A 16,662-nucleotide genomic window follows, 5' to 3' on the forward strand; every position below is an offset into this window, starting at 1 on the left:
CCATTGCAACACTTCTCATTCCTATCTCATCAATACCATTTTAGTGATCCCCTGATGTTTTTCCCTTCTTTTACTAAGCTCCAAATCCTCTGTTGTACACACTCTTCATTTTCACTATGGTGAACTCAAGACTCCAACTCTAACTCATTCTTCTAAGGGCTTCAACCCTGAAACTCCACGCCTCCCTCAGTCTTGCCTCTAAGATTGTGGTTAACTGTTTGTCTGTTCTTTACTTGTGAAAGCAACTGAGGGAGGGACCTTTGAATCTAGCAACCACAGTGAGAGGCAATACAAATATCTCTAAGCTATAAAAGCTATAAAATGATTTTTTAAATATTTTAGAACTACAGTACTAGTCAGACACCTGGACTCAGACATGGGGAAGCTCTGCATGTAAAGGTTAGGCTATAAAAGAATGGACAGGACTAGCCTATTGCTCACATGTTCGCATTCATTCAATATTCACAAAACCAATGAGAAGCATGCCATGTATAAAATAATACAAACAGGCACAGAGAACCTGAGCTTTCAGGCTAGTTTACAGTAAACACAGGAACAAAGGCTTGTCCTCCTCAGCCGACAGGTGAAGACTATAATGATTTGAGAGTTGGTCTAAGCAACTGCCTTACACAGTTTCCAGGGAAACCCTTATGATGCTGGTCAAGTGTTCTCACCTCTCCCGGTGGTTCCACACCACAAACCATTTCAATAACCTTTTATTAGTGCTTGGTTTCCTCAATGTTTTGACTCTGCATCAAACTATAAATCAGATTAACGAAAGTACTTTGCCCTTGAAGTAACCCTATTTCCTCCTGTGGGAGAATCTAGAACCAGCGGGCACGATTTAAAAATAAGGGGTCGCTCATTTATGAGAGATGAGGAGAAATATTTTTTCTTAGAGGGTCGAGAGTCTTTGGAACTCTTCCTCAAAAGGCAATGGAAGCTGAGTTTTTGTATATTTTTAAGGCAGAGTTAGATAGATTCTTGATTAACAAGGGAGTGAAAGGTTATCGGGGTAGGCAGGAGGTTACAATCAGATTAGCCATGATGTTATTGAATGCGGAGCAGGCTTGAAGGGCCGAGTGGCCTATTCCTGCTCCTCATTCATATGCAATCAACCAAAAGCTCCCAATCCCTTGATGAAAGCAACATGAAACCTCAGTAGTCTTATGTTCATGAACAAATAGAACTAAATCAACATCAAGGGAGGCCAAATATAACACTGTGGTTCAGTGAGTAGCACTCTCACCTCTGAGTCAAAAAGCTGGGGGTTCAAGTTCCACTCCAGGACTTGAGGACTTAAAAGCAAGGTTGCCACACTGTCTTTCGGAAGAAACGTTGAACCAAATCCCTCTCTGCCCTTTCAAGAGAACGTAACCAATCATGTGCACGATTCGAAGAGGAGCAGAGGGGTTCTTACTGGTGTCCTGGCTAATAATTATCCCTCAATCAGTATCACAAAACAGATTACTGGTCATTATCACATTGCTGTTTTAGGGAGGTCAAAGTAGCTGCCACAATTCCTACATTATCACAGTGCCTACATAATTTATAGCAGTTCATTGGCTCTAAAGTGCTTTGGGACATCCTGCCATTTGCTGTATAAATGCAATCTTTCTTTATATTAATCACTGATTACAGTAACTTGTGACAATATTATCGGTTACATAGGAACAGTAGGAGGCCACTCAGTCCCTCAAGCCTGTTCTACCATTTAATAAGGTCATGGCTTCTCCGTGGCTTAGCTCATACACATGCCTTTGCCCCATATCCCTAAAGACCTTTGGATAACAAAAGTCTATCAATCTCAGATTTAAAATTTAAAATTAATCAAGCATCAACTGTCATTTGCAGAAGACAGTTCCAAACTTCCACCACCCTTTCACTCCAGTAGAAATAGTTTCACTCTATCTGTTCTGCTTAATATCTTGAAAACTTCAATCAAATCACCCCCTGACGTTCTAAATTCCAGGGAATACAACCCTAGTTTGTGTAATTCCTTCTTATAATTTAACCTTTAGAGTTCAGGTATTATTGTGAGAAATCTAGAATGCGCTCCCTTCAAGGCCAATAGATCCTTCCTGAGATATGCTGCCCAGAACTGCTCACAGTAACTCCAGGTGTGGGTCTAACTGGGCTTTGTATAGCTGAAGCATGACTTCTACCCCCTTGTATTCCAGTCCTCTCGATATAATGGCCAGCATTCCATTAGCCTTTTTGATTATTTTCTGTACCTGTTCAGGGCATTTTAATGATCTATGTACCTGGATTCCCCAAGTCTCTTCGAACCTCCACCATATCCAGCTTTTCACCATTTAGAAAGTCTCCTTTTCAATCCCTTTCCAGTTTAAAGTGGATAGTTGAAAGGTGCTGTCAAAGGAGCCTTGGTGAGTTGCTGCAGTGCATCTTGTAGATGGTACACACTGCCGCTACTGTGCGTCAGTGATGGAGGGAATAAATGTTTGTGGATGGGGTGTCGGTCACACGGACTGCTTTGCCCTGGACAGTGTCAAGCTTCTTGAGTGTTGTTGGGAGTTGCACTCATACAGGCAAGTGGGGAGCATTCCATCACACTCCTGACTTGCACATGGTGGACAGGCTTTGAGGAGTCGGGAGTTGAGTTACTTGCTACAGAATTCCTAGCCTCTGACCTGCTCTTGTAGCCACAGTATTTATATGGCTGGTCCAGTTCAGATTCTAGTTAATGGCAACCCCTCAGGATGTTGATAGTGGGGGATTTAGCAATACCACTGAATGTCATGGGGAGATGGTTAGATTCTTTCTTGCTAGAGATGGTCGTTGCCTGGCACTTGTCTACGTAAGCCTGGATGTTGTCCAGGTCTTGATGTATGAGGGCACGGACTGCTTCAGTATCTGAGGAGTTGTGAATAGTACTGAGTCATCAGCAAACATTCTTAAACTAGAAAGAATGTCATTGATGAAGCCGCTGAAGGTGGTTGGGCTTAGGACACTACCCTGAGGAATTCCTGCAGTGATGGTGTGGGGCTGAGATGATTGAACTCCAACAACAACAAGCATCTTCCTTTGTGCTAGGTTCCTTGATGCTAAATTCATCAAATGTTGCCTTGATGGCAAGAGTAGTCGCTCTCACCTCCCCTCTCAATATCTCTTGCAATTTTATGTCTCCTTCTACACTGCTTACAATGCTACCTATCATTGTGTCATCTGCAAATCTGAATACTTGACTTTCTATCCAATATCTAAGTTATTAATAAAAATGCTGAATAATTGGGGTCTTCAGTCACGCTATTTTTAATTATAGACTTTGTTAATCTTCCAACAACAAATGTTAGGCTAACATAGGTCTATAATTCCCTGGTTTCCCTCTCTCGCCTTTCTTAAATCGTAGATAGACATGGACAATTTTTTAATCTAAAGGAATGGTTCCTGAGTCAAATTAACTCTAGTAGGTTATAGTTAGGACATCAGAATGCTCTCACCTGTTTCCTTTCAAACTATGGGATGGGTTCTGGGGATTTCTCACTCTGTGCAGCCATTATTTGCTTCCTTACTGTTATTTTGCTTGGGTTAATTTTGGTGAGTCCCTGTCCCTGATTCAATATTAATTTCCTTGGGTGTCTGACATGCTGACCTCTTCCTTCCCTGTAAATACTGACACAGTTATTATTCAGTGTGTTCACCATTTCCTTCTGTTCATTGACAATATCACTGCTATCAATTTTCAAAGCCGCCTGACCACCCTCTTTTTCCGAATATAATGGTTTAAAACAAAGCTTTTTTTTTCTGCCAGATATCTCGCAAGCTTCTATTCATATTCTCGTGTTGAACCTTAAAGTCTGTTTTGTCACTTTTTGCTGTTTTTGTATTTTTTCCTGTTTGCTAGGATCTGTGCTACTTGTTTAAACTCATTCTCCTAATTTTATGTTGTCTCTCACATCTGGTTATCCATAGTTGTCTTTTTTGGCTGGAGCCACCCTCTTCGCAGGTCAACAGGAGGGTTCACCCCATCACGCTCCAGAGTCTTGAACACAAAATCCAGGCATTCTGGTGCAGTACTGAGGGAGTGTTGCACTGTCGAAAGTGGCTGGCTTTCTGATGATACACTAAACCACGGCTCCATCTGCCCTGTCGGGTGAACATAAACTATCCCTCGGCACTGTTTTGAAGAGGAGCAGGTGATCTTTCCCTGATGTCCTGGCCAATATTTATCCCTCAAGCTGACATCACTACCACAGATTATTTGTGAGTATATAGGCTGTCACATTTCATACATTACAACAGGGATTCAAAAAGTGCTTCATTGGCTTGAACGAACTTTTGGACGACTTGTGTTCTTGAAAGGTGCTTTTTCTTAATGTATGCAATGACATGGTCATGTAATTATGTGATATTACCAAGAAAGAAGCCATTGTGTACATCCAACGGTGACATAATTGAGTGCTGCTAGCCTCACATGCATATATGACAAGCTCACCAACACGACGAGCGGGGCGGCCCCAACAATACTGTGTCTGTAAATTTAGGCCCCAATTCTTCAGTATAAAAGCCGAAGATAATTGAGATTACTTATAAGGATAAAATAAGCAGGATATCGTTAGTTATCGATTCTGGAGAAGAGTTTGAAAATTTAATGTGAAACATCATAAAAAGCAACGTCCGGGCTCCTTCATTCTACTTTAGTGAATACTGAAATACAAATAGTGAGATGACAACACAGCCCTCAGCATTGGAAAGAATTCTTCTTTTAGCAGGTAGAATAATGAGCTTGTTTTTCTGTGCTTTCTGAGAGAGGGAAATAAAGGCAGAGGCTATTATTAGCTGTGGATCAGAATGGCTATAGTCCCGAGGCACAGTGATCCATGGCAGCATTTGTCAGAACTCGAGAACTTTATCAGTACTGTCAACGATACACGACACTGCTCTCATCCAATATTAAAGAGGAGTCACTCTGTTTATTGACTGCCGCAGACTAAACCTCAAACCTGCCAGTGATCAAATTCTTGACACGTTAACCCTTGTACTGCTGATACAGATGGTATTTGTAGAAAGAGTATGGACTGACACTCATTTTCAAAGATTTCAGGGCTGTTATTCATGAATTTGATCACTCACCTTTGAAAAAGTTTTCAGCTCAAAGACCTGCCATCATCAGACAGTGGGAGGTTTTTTTTAATTCATTCATGGGATGTGGGCTTCGCTGGCTGGGCCAGCATTTATTGCCCATCCCTAGTTGCCCTTTAGAAGGTGGTGCTGTGCTGCCTTCTTGAACCGCTGCAGTCCATGTGGTGTAGGTACACCCACAGTGCTGTTAGGGAGGGAGTTCCAGGATTTTGACCTAGCGACAGTGAAGGAACGGCGATATATTTCCAAGTCAGGATGACGAGTGACTTGGAGGGGAACTTCCAGGTGGTGGTGTTCCCATATGTCTGCTGCCTTTGTCCTTCTAGATGGTAGTGATTGTGGGTTTGGAAGGTGCTGTTGAAGGAGTCTTGGTGAGTTCCTGCAGTGCATCTTGTAGATGGTCAGGTACCGGACGCTGCCAGGCAGCGGGGCTCAGGTGCCGGACGCTGCCAGACAGCGGGGCTCAGGTACCGGACGCTGCCAGACAGTGGGGCTCAGGTACCGGACGCTGCCAGACAGCGGGGCTCAGGTACTGACCACTGCCTGACCCGATCTCTGGGAGCTCCAAATCCTTAATAGGCAGCGGGAAACCTACAGCTTGGGTTCCCAGGAGTTTCCGGCTCCATCAGAGACATTTAATTGCTGCACTTCCCCCAGCCGGAAGAAAATCCCACCCCCCTCAAGAGCTCTCGGCCAATCAGAGGCTGGCGCCTCTCCATTATCAGCAGCACCCGCAGGAGTGGTGGCTGCTGCCAGTAATACACTTGGCCATTTACCAGGGTTCATCGTGGGAACCCTGGAATAAAGTAAGTGATGGCAGGATAGGGTCATTGGCAAGTGGTGGGGAGGGGTGTCAGAGAAAAGGGCGGGGCATTGGCTCTCAGCAGCCCCCCTGCCTAATGTCAGGTTCCTTCATCAGGCACCGAGTGCCTTTGAAAGAGAGGCCCCACCCGTTAGGCCACTGGCATATCAGACAGGTTTTGCTTGGCAGTCTTCCTGCCATCCTGCACTCTCCTGCTCAATCAAGCAGCACCCTCTGCCTCAGAACTCACCTCCAGGGGTGGGATTAAAGTCTGCCCATCATGTTGCCATGCTAACAATCAGTGCTGTGGAATGGGCAGGTTTCAGCCGAGCTCCCACCACATTCCCTCCAGCAATGGTGGGCATTAAAGTCTGTTTTCCAGAAAGTCAACAAGGCTTAGAGCAGTCTCACAGCTTCAGGGAAGCACTAGCCCCCAGGTTTTGATAGCCTAATGCGCCCAGGTTAGTAACTGGTGCTGACGAGCAACCAACCAGAGTGGCAGTAGCAATGGTACATCACACCAGGGCTGCATCGAGTTCAGAGTTGTACCAAGTGAACTGGACTAACAGGTTATCCATTGTTAGATAAAAACAAAAAACTACTGCGGATGCTGGAAATCCAAAACAAAAACAGAATTACCTGGAAAAACTCAGCAGGTCTGGCAGCATCGGCGGAGAAGAAAAGAGTTGACGTTTCGAGTCCTCATGACCCTTCAGCAGAACTGTTCTGCTGAAGGGTCATGAGGACTCGAAACGTCAACTCTTTTCTTCTCCGCCGATGCTGCCAGACCTGCTGAGTTTTTCCAGGTAAATCCATTGTTAGAGCCTATTCAGATATAAGGTGTAACACGAACTGCATTGCCTGTGAAATATTTATCCATCTATACAGAATATGGGTCAGGAGCAAATCCTGCCCTGCTGGTCTTCATTTAACCAGAACATGACTTTCTCTATTCCTCATTGAAAAAATCTCACTTTGTTGTAAATATCAGCTTTAACTGAATGAAATACAAATATCAAGTTCTTTAGATTACAACAGCTTTCAAACCAACTATTCCCAGATTCTCCAAATAAAAGGAGTTGCTGTGGGTGCCTGCATGGGTCCTAGCTATATCTATCTTTTTATGGGATATGTGGAACATTCCTTGTTCCACTCCTAATTAAGCCCCTCCCTCAGCTGCTTTTCTGGTACATAGATGACTATCAGTGCCCTGTCCCGCTCTTGCTTAGAATTGGAAAATTTAATCAACTTTGCTTCCAATTTCCACCCTTCTCTCACCTTCGCATGATCCATCTCTGACTCTACCCTTTCAAGACTTCTCTGTCTCTATATTTGGAGATAGGGTATCCTCAAACGTTCCCTGTAAGCTCATTGACTCCCACAGCTGCCGTGACTGCACTTCCTCAAACTCTACACCCTGTAAGGATTCCATTCCATTCTCTCAGCTTCTCCGTCTCTGTCACATCTGTTCCGATGATGCAACCTTCCTTACCAGCACTTCTGATATGTCCTCCTTTTCCTTTAACTGAGGATTCTCCGCCCCCACAGTGGTTGACAGGGCCCTCAACTATGTCCGACCTATTCCCCCAACTTCTGCTCTCACCTCTTCCCCTCCCTCCCTCCCAGAACCTTTACATGTTTCGGTTTTTCTTGTATTGTCGCTTTCAGGCCAAAACACCTGCTCCAGGCACACCTTCTGTTTCTTTCCCTGCCCCATCTCCATCCCCTTTGGCCCTGTCAGACTAACTCTTCTGTCATTCAATCTGTCCTGCCTTCCACCTGATCACAGACCTTCCTTTTGTCCTTGTCCCACCCACCCCTTGCTCAAAACCTATTACATCTCTAACTTTTCCCAGTTCCGATGAAAGGTTGTTGATCCCTCTCTCTCTCCACAGACGCTGCCAGACCTGCTGAGTATTTCCAGCATTTTCTGTTTTAATTTCAGATTTCCAGCAACTGCAGTATTCTGTTTTATCGATTCCCAGAATTTTTCATCAAACCAACCATCCCATATTTCACATAGAACTTGGAATCAAAACTCACCTTTATTTTGAAACATGGTACAATCCCATAAAATCTAATAAGTTTGTTACTTGACTTTAAATTTATTGAAACTCAAAAAACTGAACTGGACATCACCAATGAGTGCACCCTCGAACATGGTTCTGAAATTGGAAAGGACTCAATGGAATCAAAGAAGATTCCCAGGCCTTAGCTAACTCTGAATAAGCAAAACTGAGCAGCTAACAAATATTACACAGGGTTATCCTTTCAAACCTGGGTAAAATTGTCAAAGGCCCAGATTCTTTTGTGGCAATGACAGCGAAACTGTCAGTTCACTGTCATTACTCCTCAAAAACTGACAGCAACTTCTGGAGTAGGTTTATGTGCAGTTAACTAAGGAAATCCAGAAGGCATGTTGCTGAAATCCCCCAGACAATCGATTAGAAGTCACTGAACTGACAAGGGCTTGCCCTTTTATACTGTTAGTACCACTGTAAAAACTAATGAAAAAGTTCGACCTTGTTGAATGAGGCGTAACTGGGATTTTAACTGGGTACTAAGTTCATAATTACCATTAAAAAGCCTCACTGGTCCTGAGAAGCTAATTTTACATCTGTGAAATGTCCAATTTCTCCATTATGGTAAAACTTTTCATATATTCTTAGTTTTTTAAAAAGCTTATGATATTTCAGCTTCCACCTTAATCCCATGCATATGTCAATCATTTATTTCACTCTGTAAAATGTAATTAAAAGTGAAGGATAATCAGTGCATTTTATTTCCTGGTTTGTCGTCTGAGAGACAAATTTAGTTTGATTGGCTACTTATCCTGCTTGATGACCACTGCTGCTGGATGCCTGGAGATCCCCTGGACATGGCACCAGATTCAAACTGACATCAGAAAAGGGGAAATCCATGCTGCAGACAATGGTAGATCTTTGTGTGCAGCTTTCTTCGAGGTCAGTAGCGAGTACTGTCGCCTCACCATTAACTGCAAAATCAGGGCCAAAAAGTCTGAGACTGAACCCACTTTCCAAAAGAAGTTACTTGATATTTCTGGTGGAATTTAAATATTCTACATATTTTATTTTACATTTCCTCCTTACTCCCAATCCTCGCCCTTCCTGTCTCATGGTCACTGACGGGTGCTGGTTACAATTCCACAAGCCAATATCTCACCCATACCTCAGCTTAGTATCAGAATAATATCAGGAGGGGAACACCATAGTGTAGACTACACACAAATATACACGCCACACACATACAATACAACATATACACTCACACATCCACTCACCCAGCTAGTGACCAGGGGAAGGAATGCTGTTGATCTTCTCCTCCCCTCTCCTGGAACGTTCAGGGTCAAATGCTCCATCCCCACTGCCACCCTGCTGAACTCAGCACAAAGAAAGAAAAGCTGGGACCTTCCTGTTTTGTAAGGCCCAGTCCACTCCCATATGTTTCATCAGTCTGTGCATGATGCACTTACTGGGGTTCCGGCCCAGACCCAGACCTGCTCAGTCAACAAGTTGCAAAGTACCCAGGATTTTAGCTCATTTGAGGAAGTATTTTAGTAATTAGGAGAAAGTTACACAATTTAGGTAGTGGCATATATACCAATCAGCATCAATACTGGAGCACCAATACTAGGGCTGTAATGGAGAATTCAAAACATAATCAGAGCCATTCACCTGAAGCTGGAGAAACGGAATATTGAAAAACTTGTGTAAATACTTCAGGCCAAAGCCATTCCTCATTGATGATTCTGCATAGTGAATGTAAGATGATCTGGGTAACCTAATGATGAAAGAAAAGGCAACATTAGTTAAAGGGAATAAACACTCAGCAGAATGATAAGTGCACTCCTCAGTGACAAAGCCCAGTACTAAGGTCAAGTTACACAGGCCATTAGAAACTACATGGGCCAAACTCAAATGCATCACAACTCAGGGATGTTTAGAAAATGGTTAGGAACAAAAGGGTTTCATTTATATGGCCCCAGGATATCCCAAAGAACTTTACAATGAACTAATTTGGAACTGCGGTCATTGTCATTTAGACAAATACATCATGGTCTGGCTGAAGTTTTAGCCAACAATATCGGCCGGAATTTTCCAACCCCACCCCTCCCACCACATGGCCGGGGAGCCATTGAAATCTCCATTCATATCAGTGGGGCCCGAAGATCCCGCTGGCATGAGGGGCTGGAAAATTCCAGCCGTTGTTTCAATCGCTGTGGGCAACCTATACAACTCCCTATGTAAAGTGTAGCTGAGGCACACCAGAACGTGCCAGGTTTGCACCAACTTAACTGCAGTAAGCCGTCATGTTGGATTGTAACCTCAGCATCTCTGGGCTAAAGAAGATGAGGTGAGCCAGGGTTTCCGCTGCTGCTCACTATCCAATACTGCCTGCTCCATGTGTACAGGTGTGTGGACACTGTGCAAGACAGGCTCAGCTCAGTAATGTTGCTCCCTCTCTATCATCAAAAAGCCTGTCAACACTCAATATTTTCCTCGACCAAGCTACTGAGTCCAGCTCCTGGGCACTGGTAACCCAGAGGGATGTTAGTAACATCTGGGAGGGAGAGGCAGGGGGATCTGATCAATAAAAAACACCTGATAATGAAGATTGAGATTCAAAGGGTTCAGTAACTAATTTAGTAAACTCCAGGTTTTCAGTAGGACCAGTTCACACACAAAACCTCAACCTGCTTTTACTGGGAATCACCTCTTCCGACTGGGAACAGACACCAATTCCTTTGCTTGTATCCTTTACCTTTATAGCATCACCTCACTAATGGCATGATTCTATGCATTCTCAGTGTTTTACACAGCTAACATCCTCCACAACCTCTCATCGGGCTTTGATTAGGTATCACATAACAGGCTTATGCAAAAATTAGAAGCACAATGTATTAAAGGAGTGGTGCTAATTTGGGTATAAAATTGGCTAAGGGATAAAAATGCAGTAATGATTAACAGTTTTACTGCCTTGAGGGAAAATCACACTGGAGTCCCCCCCTAGGGGTCATTATTAGAACCATTACTTTTCTTGTTATACATAAATGACCTCAGTTTCCATATGGGAAGCACAACGCTGAAGTTTACAGATGAGACATAACATATCAGGAGCAGAATAGCAAATTTCAGGAACACTTAGACTGATGAAATGGGCAGACAGATGGCAGGTGTAATTTAATGCTGATAAATGTGAAGTGGTAAGCTTCAAGGGAACAACATGGAGAGGCAGTATAATCTAAATGGCACTATCCTAGGAGAGTCAAGAACAGGCTGACCAGGGAGTGCATATTTACAAATTCTTAAAGGTGTTAGGGCATGTAATAAGGCATATCTATTCTTGTAAAAAGGGGCATTGAATACAAAAGCAAGGAAGGCATACTAAACCTTTACAAATCACTAGTCAGGTCTCAGCTGGAGTATTGTGCACAATCCTGAACACCACACTTTAGAAATAATATCAAGGCCTTGGAGAGGGTGCAGAGGAGGCTTACCAGGATGATTTCAGGGATGAGGGAGTTCAGTTACGGAGAAAGATTAGAGAAGCTGCGATGGTTCTCCTTAGAGCAGAAAAGATTAAGGGGAGATACAGTAGAAGTATTCAAAATTATGATTTGAAGGAGCAAATAGGGTAAATGAGAAATTTCTTTATCACAGACAGCTGCTGAGATCTGGAACGCAGAACTTGAGAGTGTGATGGAATCAGGTTCTATGGTAACTTTCAAAAAGCAAGTAGATGTGTCATGAACGTGTAGTTGTGATATTATAGATTTTTGAAAAAAACTAATCTTCCTTTTAAATGGATACAAGAACCCTTAAAGATGGCTGCCAAAAGTCACCTGACCTTTTAAAACTGCAATGTGGTCAAGCTCTAGAAAGCTCCAAGTGGACTGCAGGTAGGCACACCCAGGCATTTGAAATGCAATTTGCACTTTCACAGGGGTAAACAGAAACGCATTGCGGCTTCCCTGGAGGTGTGAATAGCTCTTTCCTATCTCCTCAAACCTGGGAGAATGGAAACCATTCAAGTTAAGGGCTAAGGTCATTTAAAAAGTTAATTACAAAAACAGAATTACCTGGAAAAACTCAGCAGGTCTGGCAGCATCGGTGGAGAACACCGATGCTGCCAGACCTGCTGAGTTTTTCCAGGTAATTCTGTTTTTGTTTTGGATTTCCAGCATCCGCAGTAGCTTTTAGCTTTTTGTTTTTAAAAAGTTAATTACTTTGGCTAAAAAGACAATGGGTGGGACTATGCCCCCCCCCCCGCCAGGCTGGGACTAACCCAAGACCTAGTATGGAAGCATGATTGACAGTTTGGGATAACCATTTTAAGTTTGGAACTGTATAATGTCTGTTTGAGAACAACCATTTTGCATGCAGAACCCAGGGAAGAACTCTGAGAAACATTATCAGATAGCGTTCCTGACCAAGCGAGGACAAAGACAAAGGTATTAAGAAATCAACTGCTGTTCTGCTGAAATTGTCCCGGCAATCTGCAAGTGCCATAACCGCAGAATTAGTGAGGAATAAAAACATTCTCTCTCTACCAAAAAACCTGCTGAGTCCGCCTGAAAAGGAAACCTTTGAAAGTCGACTGCAGAAGCCATCGTTGCTGCTAAACCGAACCTTAAGGTTCAACACCTTCACTTTGGAAAGATGTTCAAGCAATGAGCTTGCAGCGATACTTCATAGAGAATGATCTGAATCTCATCTTTAAGTATCCTTTTTATCTTTATCTGCTTTTTCAATCTTTGTATTTGTATTTTAGTTATTAACTTTGTCACTTTTATCTAAGCAACTTTCAGTAGTAGTTTAATAACCTTTATCTTGTTTAAGATTAAAGCTTGTCTGCTGGGTTATTTTTTAAATTGAACCATTCATAAATGAAAATGGGGCTACTTATATATGTATATATATATTTATATTCTTAGCTCATGGACGACTTTAAGGAAATGCCTTTTGCATGGTCGTGACAGATGTTCGGAGGATTATGGGGAGCAAAGTGGAATGTGAGGCTAATGTGAACAGCTCTTTTAAAGCGCCAGCACAGGCACCAAGGGCCAAATGGCCTGGTTCTCTGCTGTAACGTTCTGCAATTGCACACAGTATGATTAGTACTGATTAGTTTGAGACAGGACATGATAAGTGTAACTTCAGAACAATGGTCTTAAAAACTCTCCAACACTGGGGCTTCCCTCACCTCACATCTGGGTCTGTTGTGCACTAATCAATAGAGTTTGATTACCCTGCTTAGCCAATATTCCCAGTATTGTTGCATCATGTGACTACCAGGATGGTAGAAGGGGAACTTCATGGGTCTTGTTCTGTAACTTCCTATGCTCCCATCTATAGTAAGCTTTGTGTGTGTAGTACAAAGTACTGTACACATTATCCTGCGTTCCCATCACCATGTCAGAAATACTGGCTTTGTTCCATAAATAGCTGGATGCTGCAGTGGGGGAGGTTTTAGAATGAGCAAAGATGGGCCAAATAACACTTATCGTTCTCATGTTGTAAACAGTCATACAGCGTTCAGTGAAAGAGAGAAGAAAACAAGAGTCAGCAAAAATAAGAATACCAGCAATGTATAATAAAGTGGGGATCCTTCAAACAGTCTTCATCAAAAGCCTCAGATTCCTTCTCCAGCAACTAAGTTACGCTGCAGCCAAGTTACACTGTTGCAATTATGTTCTATTCTAACAGTAACATTTACTGCCTATAAACAGTCAGCAGGGCATTCATCCAAGGGTTAAAACAGTAATAGTCTCAGCACAGATGTTGTGGGTATGGAAATAGTGTTATTAATGAGATTAATCCAATATTTAAACGGTTTTCAAAAATAGATTGTGACATAAGTACTTCTGGGAATTCAAACAGCTTACAATGGTGCTATAAAATATGCAGAAGGAACATTACATCTGCTCCATGGCCAGCCTAACAGATCGCCACATCAAAAGACAAACAGCAGACTATGACCCTTATTCTGTAAGGCTGCTCATTAGCCTGGGAGATAAATGTAAATATTTTCTTTGTATATTAGAAGCCGACAGCAGGGGGTGGCTGGAGACAAGCAGTTGCCAGGAGTAGAGAGAGACTGGGTAAAAATGCACAGAATAAAGGCAGGCAAATCAGCATTCCCACAGCCTAATCCGTGCAGTGGCAACTCCCATCAGCATCTGTTGGCTAATTCTGCTTTTTTGAACTTCAAGATACTAAACTGTAGAGTTGGAAGCAGAGGACAGGAGGCACCAGTGTGTTCTGGGCAAAACTCTCCATCTGGCACAGGCCATTCTGATGCACCAGCTCTCAGTATCCTGGCATGAATGTGGAAGACAAGGAGTTCTAATGTATACAGTGTATACAAGGAGCTCTAATGTATACAGTGGGAACGCTAACCTCTCATTACATCATAGAGACACTGCTGTACTGCTGTGTATCTCCAGCATTGCAAGCTTTTAATAAATACGGAGGGTTGATCTAAATACTCGAGACTTTGTGGGGATTCAATAATCTAGTAAGGTGTGGCAGTGGGAGTTATCATGGAGTTAGCTCAAAAGTGAGACTTTATTTCTACATCACTGCTAATGAAGTACATTTTTGAAATTTAGTCACTGTTGCAGCAGCCAGTTTACACACATTAAGATCCCACAAATAGCAATGTGATAATAACCAGATAATCTGTTTCAATGATGTTGGTTGAGGGATTATAATCGGCCAGTACACCAGGGAGAACTCCCGTTGTAAATTTATCTTGGGCATCTCAGGCTACAGATAACACTCCGTTCCTCTCCCCACTTCTTGGAGTGATTTCCATGGAGACTGTGCCATCAACAAAATCACACTACAACAATCACCAGATAACTGAAGACATGCAGAATGAACCAAACACGAAGTTCCCTGAAGTGCTGTTGTGTAAACTGACCCAACAATTTCCATGACAATAAGATAAAAGCAAAAAACTGCGTATGCTGGAAATCCAAAACAAAAACAAAAATACCTGCAAAAACTCAGCAGATCTGGCAGCATCTGCGGAGAGGGACACAGTTAACGTTTCGAGTCCGAATGACCCATTTCCATGACAAATCTGACTTCAAACATGTCATCTCTAACCCCCTTTCCTCTCTGAATTGCTTGAACGTGCTGTCACCTCCCAAATCCATGTTTGGCTTTCCCAGAATTCTATGTTGGAATCCCTCCAAATAGAAGGTCTCTGCCACACTACTGAAATGGCTCTTATACATGTCACAAATTACATCCTATGTGATTGTGACAAAGGTAAACTTTCCCTCCTCATCCTTCTCGACCCGTCTGCAGTCTTTGGCATGGTTGACCACACCATCCTCCTCCAACACCTCTCCACTGCCATCCAGCTGGGTGGGGCTGCTCCCACCTGGTTCCATTCCTATCTATCTAATCGTAACAGAGAATCACCTGCAATTGCTTCTCTTCCTGTTCCCACACTGTAAACTCTAGTGTCTCCCAAGGATCTATCCAGAGCCCCCTTCTGCATCTCATCCATGTGTCGTCCCTCAGTGATATGATCCAAGGCCAAGTGTCAGTTTTTACATGTGCACCGATGAAGCCCAGTTCTACTTCACCACAACCTTGTTTGGTCCCTCCGCTGTCTCTAAATTGTGACTGATTGTTAAACAGCACCAGATGAGCAGAGCTAAATATTTAACTAAAAGCAGAACTTCAACTAAATATTGGGAAGATCGCACCGTCTTTAGGCCCCACTACGAACTTTGCTCCCGAGCCACTGACCCGTCCTTCTCCATGACAATAGTCTGCAATTGAACCAGACTGTCGGCAACCTTGGTGTCATATTTTGTCCATGATAAACTTCTGACCTCATATTCATGCCATCAACAAGGCCACCTATTTCCACCTCTGTAATTTCACCCATCTCTTCTGCCTCGGCTCATCTGCTGGAACCCTCATCAATGCTTTTATTATTTCTACACTTGACTATTCTAATGCTCTCCTGGCTGGCCTCCCATGTTCTACCTCCCCAAACAATTGGAATTCATCGAAAACTCTTTTTCCCATGTCCTAACCAGCACCAAGTCTATCATAAAACTCAGCAGGTCTGGCAGCATCGGTGGAGAAGAAAACAGTTGACGTTTCGAGTCCTCACGACCCTTCGGCAGAACTGAAGTATAGTTAGGAGAGAGGTGAAATATAAGCTGGTCTAAGGTGGGGGGCGGGGGGAGAGAGAAGTTGAGGGCGGGGTCGTTGTAGGGATAAGCAAGCAGTGATAGGAGCAGATAATCAAAAGATGTCACAGACAAAAGGATCAAAGAGGTGTTGAAGGTGGTGATATTATCTAAGAAAAGACTAGGCACTTTACAGCCTTCCGGGCTGAATATTGAATTCAACAACTTTAGATCTTAAACTCCCCCTCCCCCCATCCCCACCCCGTTTCTTCCCCCTCCCCCTTTGTTTTCAATAATTTATATAGATTCTTCTTTTCCCACCTTTTTCCATTATTTTTAAATCTACAACTAATACTTTGTTAGTCTGTCCAACCCACCCCCACTAGAGCTGTACCTTGAGTGTCCTGCCATCCATTCTTAATTAGCACTTTTCTTAGTTAATATCACCACCTTCAACACCTCTTTGATCCTTTTGTCTGTGACATCTTTTGATTATCTGCTCCTATCACTGCTTGCTTATCTCTACAACGAGCCCACCCTCAACTTCTCTCTCCCCCCGCCCCCCACCTTAGACCAG

The 16,662-nt window shown here is 43.1% G+C and overlaps 1 protein-coding gene across 1 annotated transcript in view; it reads right to left on the reverse strand.

The window, feature by feature from the left end:
* LOC144685684 (rab-like protein 6) overlaps positions 1–16,662 on the reverse strand; it is a 121,240-nt gene that overhangs the window by 47,686 nt on the left and 56,892 nt on the right. Inside the window, 1 exon segment of the mRNA XM_078550467.1 lies at positions 9,601–9,706. Within this exon segment, the coding sequence (XP_078406593.1) occupies positions 9,601–9,706 (106 nt within the window).

Source organism: Cetorhinus maximus, chromosome 10 (genome assembly GCF_964194155.1).
Source record: "Cetorhinus maximus chromosome 10, sCetMax3.hap1.1, whole genome shotgun sequence".
Lineage (NCBI taxonomy): Eukaryota > Metazoa > Chordata > Chondrichthyes > Lamniformes > Cetorhinidae > Cetorhinus > Cetorhinus maximus.